Source organism: Conger conger, chromosome 6 (genome assembly GCF_963514075.1).
Source record: "Conger conger chromosome 6, fConCon1.1, whole genome shotgun sequence".
In the NCBI taxonomy this organism is placed as follows: Eukaryota; Metazoa; Chordata; class Actinopteri; order Anguilliformes; family Congridae; genus Conger; species Conger conger.
The window spans coordinates 2,737,383-2,757,235 of NC_083765.1; the positions used below are offsets into that span (position 1 = coordinate 2,737,383).

At 44.8% G+C, this 19,853-nt stretch overlaps 2 protein-coding genes across 6 annotated transcripts; both read right to left on the reverse strand.

Annotated features, from left to right (window-relative positions):
* Positions 1 to 609: 609 nt before the first annotated feature.
* Positions 610 to 4,075, reverse strand: LOC133130278 (zinc finger protein 271-like). 2 transcript variants are annotated; one of them, XM_061244743.1, is made up of 4 exons: positions 3,609 to 4,075; positions 2,431 to 2,516; positions 2,115 to 2,217; positions 610 to 1,913 (listed from the first exon to the last, which is right to left on the reverse strand). In XM_061244743.1, the coding sequence occupies exons 1-4, from the start codon at positions 3,871 to 3,873 to the stop codon at positions 766 to 768; spliced, it is 1,602 nt and encodes a 533-aa protein (XP_061100727.1). In that variant the 5' UTR covers positions 3,874 to 4,075; the 3' UTR covers positions 610 to 765. The 2 variants fall into 2 exon arrangements, with proteins under 2 accessions (XP_061100727.1, XP_061100728.1); XM_061244744.1 differs by lacking the exon at positions 610 to 1,913 and having other exon boundaries at positions 2,170 to 2,302.
* A 2,212-nt stretch (positions 4,076 to 6,287) lies between these two features.
* LOC133130275 (endothelial zinc finger protein induced by tumor necrosis factor alpha-like) lies at positions 6,288 to 19,840 on the reverse strand. Of its 4 annotated transcripts, none has more exons than XM_061244737.1 (7): positions 19,719 to 19,840; positions 19,084 to 19,327; positions 18,853 to 18,974; positions 18,672 to 18,765; positions 18,166 to 18,287; positions 7,521 to 7,656; positions 6,288 to 7,420 (listed from the first exon to the last, which is right to left on the reverse strand). In XM_061244737.1, the coding sequence occupies exons 2-7, from the start codon at positions 19,313 to 19,315 to the stop codon at positions 6,315 to 6,317; spliced, it is 1,812 nt and encodes a 603-aa protein (XP_061100721.1). In that variant the 5' UTR covers positions 19,316 to 19,327; positions 19,719 to 19,840; the 3' UTR covers positions 6,288 to 6,314. The 4 variants fall into 4 exon arrangements, with proteins under 4 accessions (XP_061100721.1, XP_061100722.1, XP_061100719.1 ...); XM_061244738.1 differs by having other exon boundaries at positions 19,751 to 19,787; XM_061244735.1 differs by lacking the exon at positions 19,719 to 19,840 and having other exon boundaries at positions 19,084 to 19,497.
* Between the last annotated feature and the right edge of the window lie 13 nt (positions 19,841 to 19,853).

A 19,853-nucleotide genomic window follows, 5' to 3' on the forward strand; every position in this document is an offset into this window, starting at 1 on the left:
CTAAAGCACTACTTCAACAAATCAATCAACACAATGCCTGCACAAATATAGTTCAACTTCATAAAATGTGAAACCATAAATATGCAGAAACATTAAAGTAAGATCAAGTGCTTAGTTTCATATGTTTAACACGACTGCTGGACAACTGCACATTCAGTCTTTGAATTGCTTAACATAAAGTAATCTTAAATAATGACGTTCAATAGCAAAACGATACATTAGAAATATACTAAGGCGACCAACCGTGGACAAGACAACACGGACCCTATGATTTTTCATATCATTCGGGGAATGTGGTTTTTAAATTTGTATTTTTAACATTAGGTGGCGATAATGGTCCGGTGGAGGAGAAATTCGCCTTGGAAAAAAAAGACGACTAACAGTATAGCATAACAATTCACAAAATACACAGGTGAAAATATACACTAAAAAATAAGTCAACATTTCCATGATAATAAAAAAATGTCACTTTCCAGCCAAGTGCTAAGAAAAAGCAGAACTCGTTAGTTTTAATTTGTGTTTCCAACACCGATGGTACTGAAATTCGCGCAGGTAACTTGCCCTTGTGTTAGAATACATTCTTATAAACCACGCGACCGTACGAAGATGTCAAAATAAAAGTCCAATCGACAAGTTTATTTCATACAGAAAATGTATATATACAAGGACATTCTTTTTGCAGTCCGTTACAGTGATACACGTTGCTGCTGATCCTGTGTTGTTGAAGGTTGAGGCAAACATTCTTCCACAAGATGATCTGAATGGTCAATCTCTGTGAATTCTCAGATGTTTTTTAAGATTACCTGAACAAGAAAAACACCTATCGCAATGAGTGCAATGAAATGGCTTTTCTTGTGTGTGAACTCTGAAATGTCTTTTAAGATTACTTAAACGTGAAAATTGCTGTTGACACACTGTGCATGTGTACGGCTTCTCTCCTGTGTGGACTCTCATGTGAATTGTGAAATTGGATAAATGAGGAAAGCGTTTTCCACACTCTTGGCAGCAAAACTGTCTCTCCTGACTGTAATATCTGTGCTGTGCTGGAATATCTTCTGAAATGGTCTCTTCAATCCATGCAGGGTGCATCTCAGCCTGTTCTTCAGATGGTTCAGAGTCTATCATTACAGTCTCTGGTTCCACATCGAGAGACCCCAATGACAGACTACTGCCAGCACTAAATGGCTTTTCACGTGTGTGAACTCTGAAATGTCTTTTAAGATTACTTGAACGTGAAAATTGCTGTTGACACACTGTGCATGTGTACGGTTTCTCTCCTGTGTGGACTCTCCTGTGAATTTTCAAATTGGATAAATGAGCAAAGTCTTTTCCACAATGTTGGCAGTTAAACGGTCTCTCCTGCCTGTAATATCTGTGCTGTGCTGGAGTATTTTCTGAATTTATCTCTTCATTCCAATCAGAGAGCATCTCAGCCTCCTCTTCTGACGGTGCAGAGTCTACCATTACAACCTCTGGTTCAACATCCAGAGGCCCCAATGACAGATTACTGCCAGCACCTTTCCCTGGGGGAGGAAGTGACTGCAGCCCTGAGTGAACGGACAGGCTCTCAGAGCTGCTTTCTGTAGCATAAGAGCAGGAGGGAACATCAGCCTCTGTTTCTCCAGCCCCCTGTGTACAGAAAGTCCTCAGTTGACTAGTTCTCTCACACGTTAAGTACTCAGGACAGGAACTGTGGAGTCTTCCTGTGCTCTGCTCACATCCTGTGTGCTGAAGGGTCTTGGCACTCTCTGTCTCTGGCTCTGTTTTAAGTGCAGGTTCCAGTCCACTGACCTCCCAAACACCGCGTCTGGTCCTGTGCTGTTCAGTGAGCTCCTCTGTGTGATTCGCTGCTTTATTCTGCGTTTCTTGAACGGGACGCTTTTCCCTGCTGCCTGCCCTCCACTCCACAGATTCTGGAGGGAATATTAGATACAATATAAATATTTTAACTCAAAGGTTATGAATACAAATTAATCAATTTGCTTTCTGAATCCATATATAAATTATACATACAAATATGCAGACACTTATGTAACAGCTTTTTATTCAACTGTTGGAAAGGATTGTGATCTCTGTGATTACACAACTCCCAGTGTCCCCCATTCTCTACTTACTCTCCTCCCTGGAGTTCATCTCTCCCTGTGGGCCTCTGTCCTCTTCCACTCTCTCCTCCTTTATAAGAACCCATTCAGTCCTTCCCTCCTCCGTGTCTGCACACTGTAACAGGGGAGTGCAGCCATCAGTGTTGTGATAATGAGCTCACACAAGTGAAATGCAGCGCTGCATCCAGTGCAATATGCTTCTGTTTGGGAAAAAAAATCACAAGCTATGAAAATACAGAACCAACCCTTTGTTATGTCCCTGGCTAATGATAAATGCTGAAAGTGTAAATTTGGATGAGTGTGATGAGGATAGGCCACAGGAACTGACCTCTGTCCTCATGTCAGTAGATGGTGTGGGAGTGTTCTCGTGCTTAGATGGGTGTTCTGCGTCCATCTTTGGCACGTCCATACGTTCTGCAAAGAAACAAGGAAAAGAAAAAACATCGGAGAAAGGCCCCCCATTAAGCCGATGTACCCATTAGACCCAAAAAGAAAACTAAGTGTTGACTATGTACCTTTTCCATAATATAAAAAAACAAATGTAGCATATAACAATAATGTAAACCATTATCAATGTTGTACAAAAAATAATATTTTATTACAATATATAGTGGTTCATATGATATTATGTATAGCTTCTCTTTAAGGGAGGAGACCCGCTCAAACGCAGAGGCAGAGACAACTAGCCACGGGAACCCAGATGACCAGCACGAGTTGTCCCAGCAATGAACAATGCTATATCTCTATCTCCATCTATCTCTACTGACTGTATCCCTCCCATATCCCTGAGTAATGCGAAGCCTGTGTTGCTCATGTGTGGATGTCAGCCACACTGGCACAGGTTGGACTCAATCCCGGGGAAATGCGATGTTGTTATGATGTTTGCAGCAAACGGAGGAGCGAGTGAAGGTTGATGCGGAGGCAGGACACAGGAGCACCCTTAGTGCAGATGTAGAGAATAAAATAATGTTCATGTTTTATGATAAGTTAACATAGTCATACCGAATATACCTGTTCATTTCATTTTTTGTCTTTTATCCACAAATTGCATTCAGTCCAGGTAGCACTTGGGTGGAGATCAGATATGCCCACTTAAACTAAACAGATGACAGTGTTAGTCATCTGTCAATCAAAACAATTGCTTTAATGAAAGTTTTTGAAATTTGTATATTAGTTTTTGGAATTTGCCAATTGGTAAAGAAAAAAATAATAATCAGAAGACTTGCGAGCTTAAAGGCCTCACTTTTCAGATATAAAGTTAAATATCTCTGTTCAATTTACATAATTTGGGGGCATAGCTTTTGTAATTAAAAATGAGTAATGAATCTTCCCATTTATTATAGATTGTTTGATAAAAACATTTAACTGTTTATTTGAATACTTATGTGGGCTGACTGGGGCCATTTCCCCTCACTATAACGTCTTCCGACTCAGACTTTCCGTCCAAATCGACAGAGATGAAGACCCACAAAAGACCTATATCATGCACATATGTCACCAACTCACCGGGTTGAACACCGCGGCAGTGACAGTTGGCGAGCCGCTCTCGCAAATCCGACTCCTCCACACATCCTCGCCCAATCTGAAGCTCCATCGTCTGTAGTTCGTATTTAAGCGCTTCATTCTCTTTCTGGCCTCGTGAAATTTCCAGGTGCAAGATCGCAAATTCGTCATCCACAAGTTTAGAGATTTCTTTTACTGCCGTTACAGCCAATATATCGACAACAGAACGGAGCTGTGAATGGAAATTCTGCCTGACGGCATTAGCCATTGTAGCTAGCTAGGTATGCAGGTTGTAACTTAGCTCTAGTTATTATCAACCGAGCCAGTTCAGACACTCAAATAAGCATGGAAAAGGCGAATCTCTGTAGATTTACCACCCGTGTTTTTAAAAAGTACTAGCCTACTCTTTCCTTCAAAAAATGGCCCGTGTGCTGGGTCTTGTAAGCTAGGAGTGTTACTCTTGCTACCCTGCTTCCGGTTAACCTGAATTTCACAATAAAAGTCCCAATTTATGCTTTGTTATAATAGGCTACGTTTTGCTGTATTGCATGCAGAAATTTGATTTATGTATATAATGCCACAATTATTTAATAACTTGGTGTTTAAGCACATTTTAAAGTCTTTTAATAATCTAATTTCTTGATCAAGCAAAATTCTGCCTCCTTGCAAAAGCAAAGAATTCTAACTCCGTAAAAGTGGTGTGAAATTGAATCAGAATGTACACTAGCCAATTTAAAGAGCAAGGACACTCCGTTTGCCGAATAAACATTCCCTTGATTCCTTCATCCTCCCGTCCTTTCCTCACCTCTTCCGATGGGTGGAGCTCAGAGCAAGGAAACGAAGAGCTTTACGAAAAAAAAAAAGCTGCATTTGGAAAGATCCATCTGAGCATTATCAGTAAGACCTCCTTTGCCAGATCAATCCAAAACTTCCAAACACTTCTTGTAGCCAGCTCTAATGTGTCAACAGATGGGCTGGGTTGAGCATTGCTTACCCAGAGATAGGCCTTGCCGATCCAGAGGAATCATCTGCCCATCCAATGAAAACTTGATTTTGAAGGTGTGGGTGTGCTTAGACAGTGCTCCTCCTTTACATTATAGCCACACAGACACTTCTTCACACATCAGACATGGTTAAGTTAACTGCAACACCTGTTTGTCGCAAGCTTGTCTCAGCAATCAATTTAAAACCGTTAATGCCTTTGATTTGTGTTCATTCTTTTCTATTGTTCTTTTAAGTTATATTAGTAGTCTTGCATAGTTTCGCAGTTGAGTTTGCAGTTTTGCAAGTTACCAGCTCACTCGGTGGCCATTGGTTTAGTGATTAGCCAGCTAGCTATCCAGATCCCGGCCAGCTATAGCTGATTTGTTGCTAGTCACTGGAGTTGGCTTGTTGGGCATAAAATAATTTTATACAAGGCTGACACGATTAGTTTTATTTAGCTAGCCAGGTAAATCTTTCAGCGTGGATAGGTGGCTCGTTAAAAAACAGTCACCCTCAACCCCAGTGCATCATCCCAAACTGTGAGAAGAGTTGGTGCAGGCTGGTACCAGTCTCGGCCATGGCCAAAATATTCTCTCACATGATGCCTGCTTTTGCTTTGCCTGTAGCAAATTGGGGGTTTCCCATTCTGAAAGAGGGGCTATATTTACGAAACGTGGATACACTAATTAGAAGAGCACTTGAACAAGACAGTGGTTTCCATAAACATGCCTCTAGCATTCCTCACGTTAAAGCGATGTCGGCATGGCAGTTATACCAGCGTTGCTTTTTAAAGGCCTTTGTCTTCTTTTACCTTCATTGATGTTTACCCTGGCTAGCTATCAATCACATTTCATAGAGTTCTACATTTATTTACACGCAAAAAAAAAAGATATAAAAATGAAAAGTAATTTTTAAATTTTTTAATTGCATCTGCTAATCATATTGAGCCTAGAAATCATTCTATCAAAGGCAGAACTATCCTAGTTCATCATACAAATGTTCATCATACAGGTACTGCTGCCTGACCCTGGGCATTATATTCTATTGTAGCCAACTGAAGATCCAAACCAAAGGTTTTTCTCTCTAGTTCAACATATAAATGCTCATCGTAAAATCTAAATCTACATTGTACAGAGTCTAATTTCCCCCCATTTTGTCTTCCTTTCTCAATAGCTGATGGCTGATTGGGTAAGTAGGCTGACGTGGTCCATCGTACTACAGATAATCTTGAAAAGAACAAGCCACATATCCAAAAACGAGATCAGCTCAATACCATGAACGTAACGCTCATTTTCATTTGTTTATTCTGTTCAATCAAGGGTCTAACATCCTATATCTAATCCCGGTGCAGCCACAATAAGATCTGCACAGCCGTTGGGCCCTTGAGCAAGGCCCTTAACCCTGCATTGCTCCAGGGGAGGACCGTCTCCTGCTTAGTCTAATCAACTGTACGTCGCTCTGGATAAGAGCGTCTGCCAAATGCCAATAATGTAATATATCAAGCTGCCATCATGTACATGGTGTCCTTCACACTATTACAGATCACAACTCAGCAGCGCTTTGTACACAATGTACATAAAGGCTCATCATAAACCGAGGGCAGTCAAACCAGTTACATTAGACACGCCCACTATAGTCACCGTCTTAAACATTTTAACAGTTCACCCCCCCACCCCCACCCCCCCCAACATGATTCAAAGGTTGAATCAAGAAAGCCTGAAATTTTTACTTTCCAGTATGAACCATCTTGTGCCTCAAAAGATTGCCTAAAATGGAGAAAGTCTTCCCACACTGTGAACAGCTGAACGGCCTCTGTCTTGTGTGCACAGCCTGGTGCGATTTGAGGCCGCATGACTGAGAGAACCTCTTTCCGCACAGCGTGCAGCTGAATCGCTTCTCTCCCGTGTGCACCGCCTGGTGTCTTTTAATGTGACTGGACTGAGTGAAGCGCTTTCCACACTGTCCACAGACGAAGGGCTTCTCCCCGGTGTGGATCCTCCGGTGCATAGTCAGCTGGTGATGGTAAGAAAAGCGCTTCTCACACCGCTCACAGGCAAAGGGTTTCTCTCCGGTGTGGACCCTGTGATGGCCCTTCAGATAATGCAACTTAGCGAAGCTCTTTCCGCACTGCACGCAGCTGAACGGTCTCTCTTCAGCAAGGGCTCCCTGTTGGAATTTGTTGTCTTTAAGATGATCAGGGCTCTCCTCGAATGAAGGATCAGAGGATTGTTTTACTCTTCTGTGGGATTTGGAGTCGGTTAAACGTTTAAATGGCGCACATCCGGTTGTGCTGGGGCCAATGTATTCAGACTCTGCCGTGTTCTCTCTCCCTACCCTTTGGGTAAACGAAGGACAAGGGTTACTGACACGTTCTGGCTCCCCTTCACCTTTGTCCTGCACCTCACTGTAAAGTCTGTGCTGGGTAAGAAGTCTTCCTTCATTCCAAGCTGCAAACGGTCCCGCCTGCTCTCCGACGGGCACAAAGTCCACCTGCACAAGCTCAGAGTCCCACTGAAGGGAAGACAGAGCGGAAAGCGTGTCAGCAGCACCTTCCACCGTGACGGCACCTGACTGCGGCTCCGCGTGAACCAGCGGGATCTCCATGTCCCTTTCTGCAGAGAAAGAGCAAGACGGGTCCTCGGTCTCTGGGTCAGGGGTCAGTCGTGGAAGCAGGGTCCGCCGCTGACCAGGCCTCTCCTGGGTGACGGGCTCCGAGCCCTGCTCATCTGGATATCTGCGCTGGGCCCTCTGGTTGGTAGTTTCTGATTTGCCAACCTGCCAAACAGGGCATCGGACTCTCGCACACTTCACAGGGCCCGACTCCTGTAATCCTGGAAAGAATGCAGAGCAGAATGTCACTCTTACAGTACACGCCGTTCCAGAGCAATTTCACCAGTATAAAGCATTCCTCTAGGACAATGGTTCCCAAACCTCTCAGCCAGATCGGATTCCCGCTTTTCACTCCGTTCCCTCGTTCTCTGCGAGACTCTGTGCTCCCCAGAACTTCCTCTGCGTTCTCCTCCTTTACATGAAGTGATGCAAGGGATCGTCGCTCCCGGTCTGCAGCCTGCAACAGAGGAACAAGCCGATGAACCCGCGTCCCTGTCTATCGCCCTTTCAACACAGCACCACGTTATTTTACACCGCAATACCCCGAGCAGACACCCTTATCCGCAGGCATGTGCAGAACAGAACGTAAGTGCAACTCTGTGTGACCTGGACGTGCAGGTGCACGGAGGGGGGAGGCGCCGAACACTCAGAGGTAGCAGGACAGAGGGACCTGGAAGGTGTGGAAGGTGTGATGGCCTTTGGAGCCTCTAACACAGCAGTCCCCTTGGCTGGCTAATGGACCAAGGCTCTGATCTGACGTGGGCTGATATAGGCAGCTTGTGCAGAGTTAGGGTTAGGGTTTTGTGAAGGTGAGCGTCGTGGCGGAGTCTGAGGAGGCTGTAGATCGGATGAGCAGCAGTGCTCTGGATGAGCAGCAGTGCTCTGGGTGAGCAGCAGTGCTCTGGATGAGCAGCAGTGCTCTGGATGAGCTGCAGTGCTCTGGATGAGCTGCAGTGCTCTGGATGAGCAGCAGTGCTCTGGATGAGCAGCAGTGGTCTGATGGCAGAGGTAGGGATGCCAGCGAGGCAGGGGGGGGCGTGATGTTCGCAGAGAGGGGCGGCCTGCTGTTGAGTGACAGGGTTAGACTGTGGGGCCATTCAGGGTGGTCCAGTGCTCCCGAGGCCTTTGCACTTTTCCTAATTCAATTCCATTCTGCCTACAACTGTTTTAAGCTTGTTTTTAAAAACAAGTGCAAATAATTCAGCTTTTGGAGATACTGGAAAGTGCATTTCTGTCACTAATTACCAAATATGCAGCTTGTAGATAAAGTCTTAATATTTTTGTCCTGGACGCAACGCACAGGGATGAAATCATTCATCCAACTATGGGTAAGATAGCCAAAAATGTTGGACTACCCTTGTCATATTTGGTGCCTCCCTGGATTATGTGGGGAAACAATGAAAATTTAATTAGAGCTGTACATACCATGTGTGGAAAGTGATCATTAAGATGATTCAGTAACACAGTGAGGTCTCCAGCGGCTGCTACAGAAGTGAATCTCTAACAGCAGTGAGTTGAATTTACTCTGTACAGTGACTGTACATATACTCCGTGAGCAATGGATTTGGTAGACCTGTACACCAGCTTATTAATGCACATATTAGCCAATCACGTGGCAGCAAATAAATGCATGAAAGCATCCAGATGTGGCCAAAACTGTTGGTCAGACCAAATATCGGAATTGGGAAGAAAGGTGATCTAAGCGACTTTGACCGTGGAATGATTGTTGGTGGCAGACAGGATGGTTTGAATATCTCAGGAACTGCTGATCTCCTTGGAATTTTGACACACACCAGTCTCAAGAGTTTGCAGACAAACGTCCAGTGAGCACAGCAGTTCTGCAGGCGAAAGCCCGTCGTTAATGAGAGAGGTCAGTAGAGAAAGGTCAAAGCTGAGAGGAAGGTGACAGTAATGCAAAAACATGCACATTACAGCAGTGGTGTGCAGAAGAGTATCTCTGAACACACAACGCATCAAACCTCTAAGTGCACGGGCTACAGCAGCAGAAGTCCAGTAAGTCTAATAAATACCTAATAAAGTGCTCACTGAGTGCATGCCCACAGTACAGTGACTCTAAATGTATAAATACAGTAACTACAGAGGTGAAACAGCGCAGAGAGTCTAGCTCAATGGAACATTTTAATGAAAACTTTCAATATAATCTGGGACATACGCATCATTTTAAAGTGACACTTTTTTTTTTTTTTTTTTTTTTTAAACTGGTGACTATAAAAAATAAAAATAAAAATAAAAGATGTCAGTAGTGATGGCTGTAGTTTTTACATAATACATGTACAAAATTAATGTGCGGGTTATGGACATTTATTTGAAACCAGAAGCTTTACATTTCATGTGCACGAAGGCAGGGTTAAAGACACTCGCTGTTGTTTTATAGCAGCTGCCGCACTTTCACATGATGTCCATGCGGTCAGTTATACCACAAGCGGGATACACCGAGCACGGTCCTCATGGCCACCGATTGGCGATATGGAATTCTGCCCAAACTGGCCTGGCTAATGACGTCATCAAGTTCCTCAAAGGCTAATCACCAGATCCTCCCGGAGAGGGCTTTCAGCATGAAGAAGAGTGCAGAGGAGCCTCCAGCGCAGCTTGTGGGAGTGAGCACACCAGGGTCACACAAGGCCAGGGGCCAGGGGCCGGGGGCCGGGGGCCAGGGGGCCCCACAGGAGCGCTTCTGAGCCAGGGAGGGCAGGGCCCGCCTACGGCACGCTTGCCCAGTTTGAGTGGAGGTTACACATTTCCATTTCAAATAAATGTATAAAATCTCAACGAAACGGTAAGTGCTTAAGACCACAGCATTTTGTTATACATATTAATAATGTAACCATTCTAATCGGATGGTTGATTGAAAGGAACCACGGTTCACACGTGCGCACTGGGCACTGCAAATATACCGCAGATCAATATTTACCCCGCTGATCGGCCCAAACTGAGGAAATTCACCGCCCGCTAAACACAGATTCATGGTCTCTCTGCTGGTGCAGTTTAAGGTGCTGTATCGAGGTAAACATTCGCCGACAAGACGTGCATCTGAACGCCCTCTCTCCACTGTGAAGCTTCTGGTGTTTCCTGAGATTACCCGACTCGGAAAAACACCTTCCACAATCCATGCACCGAAAGGGCCTCTCTCCCGTGTGGACTCTGTAATGGCGGTTCAGGCTGCTGGAGTGGGAAAACCGCTGTCCGCACTCGGTGCACCTGTACGGTTTCTCTCCTGTGTGGACTCTTCGGTGAACTCGAAGATGACCAAGCTGAACAAACTGCTTTCCACACTGAGGGCAGATAAAAGGTCTCTCTTCGCTGTAATATCGGTGTTGTGCTGGAATATTTTCTGAAATGGTCTCTTCATTCCATGCAGAGTGCATCTCGGCCTGTTCTTCAGACGATGAGTCTATCATTACAGCCTCTGGTTCAACATCCAGAGGCCCCAATGACAGATTACTGCCAGCACCTTTCCCTGGGGGAGGAAGTGACTGCAGCCCTGAGTGAATGGACAGGCTCTCAGAGCTGCTTTCTGTAGCATAAGAGCAGGAGGGAACATCAGCCTCTGTTTCACCAGCCCCCTGTGTACAGAAAGTCCTCAGTTGACTAGTTCTCTCACACGTTAAGTACTCAGGACAGGAACTGTGGAGTCTTCCTGTGCTCTGCTCACATCCTGTGTGCTGAAGGGTCTTGGCACTCTCTGTCTCTGGTTCTGTTTTAAGTGCAGATTCCAGTCCACTGACCTCCCAAACTCCGCGTCTGGTCCTGTGCTGCTCAGTGAGCTCCTCTGTGTGATTCGCTGCTTTATTCTGCGTTTCCTGAACCGGACGCTTTTCCCTGCTGCCTGCCCTCCACTCCACGGCTCCTGGAGGAAATATTAGATACAATATAATCATTTTAACTCAAAGGTTATGAATACTAATTAATCAATTCTATAAATTATACATACAAATATGCAGACACTTATGTAATAGCTTTTTTATTCAACTGTTGGAAACTCCCAGTGTCCCCCGTTCTCTACTTACTCTCCTCCCTGGAGTTCATCTCTCCCTGTGGGTCTCTGTCCTCTTCCACTCTCTCCTCCTTTATAAGAACCCATTCAGTCCTTCCCTCCTCCGTGTTTGCACACTGTGACAGGAATAGAGCAATTTATGTGACTGGACACCAGCACAGCTTCCAAACACATGCAGCAGCAGGTCAAGCCAAGTGATGAATGAGCAGATAACGGTGCTGCCCCACTGCCGTGTCTGTGCTTGGTCAACTCACTCATACCACAGAAAATAACTCTAAAAAATAATTACGAATATCGCTGCATGTAAACATATTCAACAGCCATACAGGTTTTCGTACTGCTGGCATGGCAGGACACACAGCAGTCGGTACATTGCTCATATCTGTACGTCACTCACACCCCCATTCAAATAAAGCACACCTCACTCAACAAGCTAGAGCAGGGCTGCCCAACCCTGCTCCTGAAGATTTATCATGCTGTAGGTTTTCACTCCAACCCTAACAAAGCACACCTCACTCAGCAGCTAGAGCAGGGCTGCCCAACCCTGTTCCTGAAGATTTATCATGCTGTAGGTTTTCACTCCAACCCTAACAAAGCACACCTCACTCAACAGCTAGAGCAGGGCTGCCCAACCCTGTTCCTGAAGATTTATCATGCTGTAGGTTTTCACTCCAACCCTAACAAAGCACACCTCACTCAGCAGCTAGAGCAGGGCTGCCCAACCCTGCTCCTGAAGATTTATCATGCTGTAGGTGTTCACTCAAACCCTAAAAAAGCACACGCCATTAAACAGCTAGAGATCTCAATGAGCTGCTAATTAGTAGGTTATGGTTGGAGTGAACACATACAGGACAGCAGATCTGGGTGGGGCAGCCCTGCGCGGTGTTAACTGACCTCATCCTTCAATGCAGCAGGCTGTGTGGGAGGGGCCTCCTGTCCAATGGGAGGTTCATCATCCGTTTCCGTGGCAATGTCCAAAGGGTTTCCAAAGACACTGTCTGCAGGCTGAAGGTGGTCTGAAGCAAGGATCAGAAAATAAATGTAGCCATTATAAAGGCATAAACAATGTAGGCCAACCAAGAATACTTACATTCAATTCAGAGAGTCTTACTTACACCTACGCACATTCAGCAGAGTAATATGCGCAAGAGATCCAGACCCAGACCAGTGAGGAAAGATACACCATCACCTGACATTACATTCATTCAGCAGACGCTTTTATCCATGTACAATAAGTGCACACTGAAGGTCACTGGAACAACGACAGAACAGAGGTGGAATGAGGAGCAATTTTCATGAATTATCAGTTGCCCACAGCTGGTTCACACAGTAAATATGTGGACGGCATGGCTCAGGCAGTAAGAGCAGTCGTCTGGCAGTCGGAGGGTTGCCGGTTCGATCCCAGTCTGGGCTGTGTCGAAGTGTCCCTGAGCAAGACACCTAACCCCCAAATGCTCCTGACGAGCTGGTCGGGGCCTTGCATGGCAGCCAATTGCCGTCGGCGTGTGAGTGTGTGTATGAATGGGTGAATGAGAAGCATCAATTGTACAGCGCTTTGGATAAAGGCGCAATATAAATGCCAACCATTTACCATTTTACCATTTAAAAATAGGCTAAATCAGTCATGGCATGCCAAACTATAAGCGAGGCATGATAACAATGGATGTTTTAACGTTTTACATTTTAATTACAAGACCAAGATTACAGATACAACCGCACCATGACAGTGCTAGATAGAGACACAATTCCAACAAGAAAGAGCCAGAAGGTTAGGATACCAGTGACATGTGAGTGGTACTAGATTTGGGGTACTCCTGCAGAGGAGTTGTGGCTAGGAGTTTGCTGAAGTACTTGGCTACTGCATAACAACTGTAAGTCCCAAAATACGAATTATGAATTCATACGGAGGATAACAACCAAGACAAGAAACCATAAATACCATAAAAAATAGCCTTGAAGTCTAAAGTATGCTGCTGATGGGCAACAATAAGTGTGTGTTCGTGCATTGGAGTGCTTTGTGCACCAGGGCAGTGCTGATGCTTTTGAAGTGTGTAACACATCGATAAGTAGGCCACAGCTTGTGAGCCATATTAATGAGAAAAACATGCCTCGTCCTCATTCCAACTAGTTGACGTATCGTCCTTCTCAAAAGGTCACACAAGCCATATTGTATAACAAGTTGTTTGGCTGAATGTTCGGTGGGACTGCGGGGTGAGGTAGGTACATACCCAACACTTCCATAACCTGCATTAGCACACAAGGTCTGAGTGGGGTGAGATGGGAGGGGAACAGTCAGAAGACATACCAGCTTTCAAAACATTGGCAACGCAAGTGTACGTGCACGTAGGCCTATGTGTAGGTCAGGTTGGTCAATAAACTGTCCAAGGGTTAAGAGTAAGATTGTCCGATATTGTATCTGCTCCCAAATAACGTTAGAACACATCTCTTTGGTAGATCCAAAGTGGCGTACAACACCTGCTGGGAAAAAAAACAGCTCAAGCAAGGTTTTGAAACAGCTGGTATCTGGATGACCAGTTCAGACCAGCTCCATACTCAACATGATTTGACCACCTCACGCTGTGTTCTGAAACAGCTGGTCGCTACCTAGTTATTTCAAGCTGGTCATCGCTGGATTTTACACCAGGGTTCTGGTAAGTGAATACTGAAGGTTATAGGAACAACTCCAGAACATACATTCAGAGAGCATTCATTTTGCATTTATTAGGCTTATTTTTTATACTTATTGATCTTCTGCCGCTGCAGCCTATCCACTTAGAGGTTTGACGCGTTGTGTGTTCAGAGATGCTCTTCTGCATACCACTGTTGTAATGCATGGTTATTTGCGTTACTGTCACCTTCCGGTCAGCTTTGACAAGTCTGGCCCTTCTCCTCTCACCTCTCTCATAAACAAGGCGTTTCCGTCCCCAGAACTGCCGCTCACTGGATTTTTTTCTCACCGTTAAACTCCAGACACTGTTGTGCATGGAAGTCCCAGAAGATCAGCAGTTACAGAAATACTCAAACCAGTCTGTCTGGCACCAGCAATCATGCCACGGTCTAAAACACCGAGATCACATTTTTGCCACATTCTCATGCTTGATGTGAAGATGAACTGAAGCTCCGTATCTACATGATTTTATGCACTGCTGCCACGCGATTGGCTGATTAGAGAATCGCGTGAATTAGTAGGTGTGCAGTAGATGTTCCTAATAAAGTGCTCAGTGATCGTAGGTCAGACAGGGTACGATTCTCATAAAGTATCCATAGCCACAAACATCAAGTTTAGTTCGCACGATAAGCACAGGCTCAGTCAGTGAAGCTGTGGCCGGCCCTAACTCGAAATGAGGCATGATTGCAACGTTAAAGAGCCTCGGCATCAGGGTGGAAATACCGGTGCAACATGAAAGTGATAAATCATCTGACAGTAAGCGTAATATTTTAAGGGTGCGGTTCTGACTTGTTCCTAAGACTGGCGAAGACCTATTAGGGTCGATACATTCATTCCGGGAATAAATTAACGTTATTTGGGAAGCATAGACTCTTTTTACTCGGCATATTCTTCAGTTCGGCTCCTGTCTTGAGTTCATGAATGAGCGTGTACGCCGCGTTTCAGCAACGACCCAGCGTAGGCGCAGTCAATTGTTCAATTTTGGAAGGAAACAACATTTAAGTTACAGGCACATATAGTAACAGTTATGTCGCCAACTCACCGTTTTCAACACCGCCGCAGCGACACTTGGAGAGCTGTTCTCGCAATTCCGACTCCTCCACACATCCTCTAGCGATCTGAAGCTCCATCGTCTGTAGTTTGTACTTAAGCGCTTCATTCGCTTTCTGGCTTTGTGAAATCTTCAGGTGCAAGATAGCAAATCCATCATCCATAAGACTAGAGATTTCTTTCACAGCCGCCATTGCAAGTGTGTCCATAACGGAACGAAGCTGTGACTGGAAATTTATGTTAACGTTAGCCATTTTAGCTAGCTAGGTATACAACCTATTTTTTTAATCAAACGAACAAGTTTACACTCTTAAACAAGTCTGGATATGGCGGGTGACAGCAGCGAAGCTATCTCGCAACCTTATGCTATTTGTCTGTTTACATCCGGACTACTGACCACGCCTCCGTGCGAATTCTTCCGTGATTGTTGACCAATGGTGCAATGATGTACGTAGGCAAGTGCATAATGCGTCACTCAATCAATTAAGGCCACGCCCAGATGGGGAAAAACAGTCTGTTCCACTCCAGAGTTATTTGCGGTCGATATATTTACAGCATTACATTACATTACATTATTGGCATTCGGAAGACGCTCTTATCCAGAGCGACTTACAGTTTATTAGAGTAAGCAGGAGACAATCCTCCCCTGGAGCAATGCAGGGTTAAGGGGCCTGTGCGGATCTTATTGTGGCTACACTGGGAATGTACCTTAACCACTACACTACAGGCCGCCCCACAACAATGGTAACCAAGCCTGGTCCTGGAGATCTTAGTTGGCGTAGTGGTTAAGATGAGTGGGACCTGCAAGGTCGGTGGTTCAAATCCCGGTGTAGACACAATAAGATCCGCACAGCCATTGGGCCCTTGAATTGTATGTGGTCCTGTTTGAACAGAATGGGCCAATGAGGAGAAGGTGTATTCAGGCCATTATACATCAGGAAATAGGAGTCCTGAATCAAGTCAACATTTGTCATAGCCACTTTGTCACCAGCAAGTAGTCATAAATTCCTTAGATTATCCTTTTTGGTTAATTTATTGACATCTGCATTGGTGGTAATTGCAGCAGAATTGTACAACGCAAATAAAAAAACCGGTGCCTTTGGTCTCTCCGTTTCTGGTAGGACTCAATTATTCAGATGACAACTTTATTCCTCAGAGTCAAGTCCCAAGCTGGCAAAGCAATTAAATATAAAAAAAATTTTTTTTACTGGCCTCTGAACCCAAATTGAATATAACCAAATGTGAGCCTTTTCCTTTTCCTTAGATATGGTTATCTCAGTGATGAAATATAGGGTTACATCCTATGGCATTATAATAGAGGAGGGGGCTAAGTACAGAGCCTTGGAGGACACCTGTAGGGAAGCTATGGGGCCTACACAAGACATTATCCCAGGATTTAACCAATGTATGGGCTGTGCCTCTGATCCCCAATGTAGTCAGGGCAGACAGGAGGGGTGTGTAGTCACTTGCGTCAAAACCTGCAGGGGGTTCCGGAAGAATCAGGACCAAAGACAGGGAAGCCTCTCGTGTTGGCTCCACCACTGTAGTGGCTGGCAGTTTCATACACAGCATATGATAAAGCCATCTACTATACTATAGTGCGCCCAGCATACCCAAATACTGTGTGCATTCTCTCAAGTTTATTCTCCTCAATTTCAATCCACCTTCCTGTACAGAACTGCATATAACTACAGGATGTTCTTTTAACACATTAGAGATCATCATTCAGTGACACCCATACAAAAAGTAAACAAAGACTTTGCAATACAATTCAGCACATGAAAACTCCAAACAATTACAATGGAGGCAACTACTGTATGAAATAGAAAGATTAACAGAAATAACCTTGAAGATTACATTCCGAGTCATAGATTGACCATTAACACAGTGGAAAATATGAATTATGTTCCTAGAAGTAACATGTACGTATATAAACCAGGGTCCTCAGTTACCGTGTCAACGCGACTGAGAATTCAACCCAGAATCGTTAACCCAACTCAAATGAACCTTTCCCGCGCGCGGTTTTATGAAGTCAGGACGCAGTTAAATTCAGGGGCGCGGGAGCGTGTAGAAGTTAGAACGAAGTTGCCATGGAAACAGGCATTCAACAGGCCGATTTGTTTTTATTTTTTACTAATTACACTGACTCTCGGATCATTAATCTGGGGGATATGGGCTAACAAAGATTGTGCCCATTCGCGCGACTCCCATCACTTTGACCTGCCCCGTCTCCATGACTGGAGTCGATATAGAAATGTTCTTCGATCACCGTACATCATCACAACAGGAGTTACATCGCTCAAATATGAATATAATAGCAATGAGTACAACAAGAAGCCATTGTTGCCAATGATGAACAATTACAGCATTACCATTCATTATTTAAGCATACGTCCATTATTATAATCCAGTCTTGTTTTTTTAATTATGCTGTAATTTTATACATAAAAAAGAGGGCGTCTACACACCATGTTCATTGAATGAGGGGCGTCGACACACCATGTTCATTGAATGAGGGGCGTCGACACACCATGTTCATTGAATGGTATCTGCCAGGAGTGGAACTGCTCACAGTGTCTCTTCAGGTGGCATGCCCGCGTGAATCGCTTCCCACACTCTGCGCATCCAAACGGCTTCCTTCCCGTGTGGACCGTCTGGTGTCTTTTGCGGCTACTGGAATCGGAAAACTGCTTTCCACACTGCGCACAGCGAAAGCGCTTCTCTCCTGTGTGAACGCTCTGGTGTTTTTTAAGGTTGCTGGAGTCAGAGAACCTCCTTCCGCAGAGCGAGCAGCTGAACGGCTTCTCGCCCGTGTGAACCCTGGTGTGCTTCACCAGGACGTTTCTCCGAGAGAAGTTCTTCCCGCAGTATTTGCAAACAAACCCCTTCTTTCTTGCGACGTCTTTGCAGTGAGTGACAATGCCGTCCGATGTGATGAAATGTGTATCTGAAGAGGTACATCCATTTAAAGCCGATGTTACATCAATAAACTCAACTGACAGGTTCTGCGAGTCAGTCACTGGTGCATATGAGCTGGCTGAGTTTTCAGCCTCTGTCTCCCCGACCTCTGGAATTAAGAAAGCGCCTGGTTGGCTGGTTCTTCCAAACATGAAATACTCAGAGTCCAGCTGGTGCAGGCCTGCAGCGTCATTTTCAGTTCCGAAATGTTGGTCCTTCTTGTTAACAGCATTATAATCTGGCTCTGCTTTGAGAGCGGGTTCCAGTCCACTGACCTCCCAAACACCGCGTCTGGTCCTGTGCTGCTCAGTGAGCTCCTCTGTGTGATTCGCTGCTTTATTCTGCGTTTCCTGAACGGGACGCTTTTCCCTGCTGCCTGCCCTCCACTCCACAGCTCCTGGAGGAAGACAAAGTGAAATATAAATGTTATCCGTGTGATTAATGATCAACAAATTAACTCATTTACACCAGGGACAGGTTTAGAATGTACAGAAATATTGACAACAACCTTGTAAATGTGCACACACGTGAATAGGATGACCTAAAAGCTTTGGACAGGACAAGATGAAATGAGTGCCTTTGGGAGAAGGAAAACAATAAATGTACTGCCTATTCAACCAGGACAAAGGGACGGAGAGATATAGAAGGCAGCTGCCACTCTAATTTGCATTAACACTTACAAAAGGTGCTTCTAAATATAAAGTTGAGAATTGGAGGCTGGGGAAAGTGTATTTCAACTGGGTCACAAGCACTGCGAACCACCAGTGATATCAGAACATACTGTCGTCGCTGATCTTCACTTCTTCAACTGCATCGCTGGTCCCCGTGTCTTCAAGTCTCTCCTCTTTGACATTTAACACGTCGGCGCATTCCTTCTGAAATTGGAGGAATATTACTATGCTTTAAAAAAAAAACAAAAAAAACAAGAAATTGATATTACGGCACATGTTCCGTAATCTTACCTCGTCGCTCAAGACCACTGTAGCGCGTTCCTCGCGTTCAGGTGTGGGCTGTCGTTTTCTGCCCATGGTAACGTTCATCTGCACGTCGAAGCCACTCTCTACAGCGGGGACACGACCCTCCTCTAGAACAACGGGAGAAAGGTGGTATGAAAGTTGACATTCGTCGGCGAGGTATATCTTCATTATACTTTCAATGTGCCTTTGTGATGTAGGTATGGCTATAGTATTTACCTATTCTTCCTCGCAGCGCTCTGGGATCCTGTGTACCTATACCAGGACTGCTACGCTGCGGTCCTGCCCTCTTTCCACGCATTCGAGACGCGCTCAACTCGAACATCTTTAATTTCCTCTTTAGGGCTTCGTTCTCTTTGTAGCTTCGAGACATTTCCAAATGTAACACGGCATATCCATCGTCCACAAGTTGGCAGATTTCTGCCACTGCCGTATTCGCTAAAACCTCCATTATGGAAGCAAGCTGCGTACGAAATGACGAACAGTCAGACATTTTAGCCAGCTCCCGATTTTAAAAAACACCTTTCGAGTACCACTATTGTTTTGATCTTTAATACAAAAACGTCAACCGTAATAAAAAGACGTCTGGTAACTATGAAGATCTATTCGAGTGTGCACCATATACTTCCGGATTGAGGAGCCTAAGGTGAGCAAAATACCGTAAATATTCAAACTATGCGCATATTTCTTTGCATTTGACTATGTAAGGTAATTCATTGTAAAAACTCGTTTATACAATATCTGAAACACAAACGAACACTAGTTGGCGATTTACCCAAATATGTTTATGTTTTTACCGTTTACGGATTTCCATTACATTTCAGGAAAATGTTATGCAATGTTTCAGGAGTTACACATTTGTTCCTAATGAAAGCGGCAACTTAACTCAAACACAGTCCAACGGGTTTGCCTGGGTTATGCCAGCGGAGGGATTTCAGGAAGTGAATGATTTCAGTGTTTCAGGATTGCTGAGCGAGCTGAGCGAACAT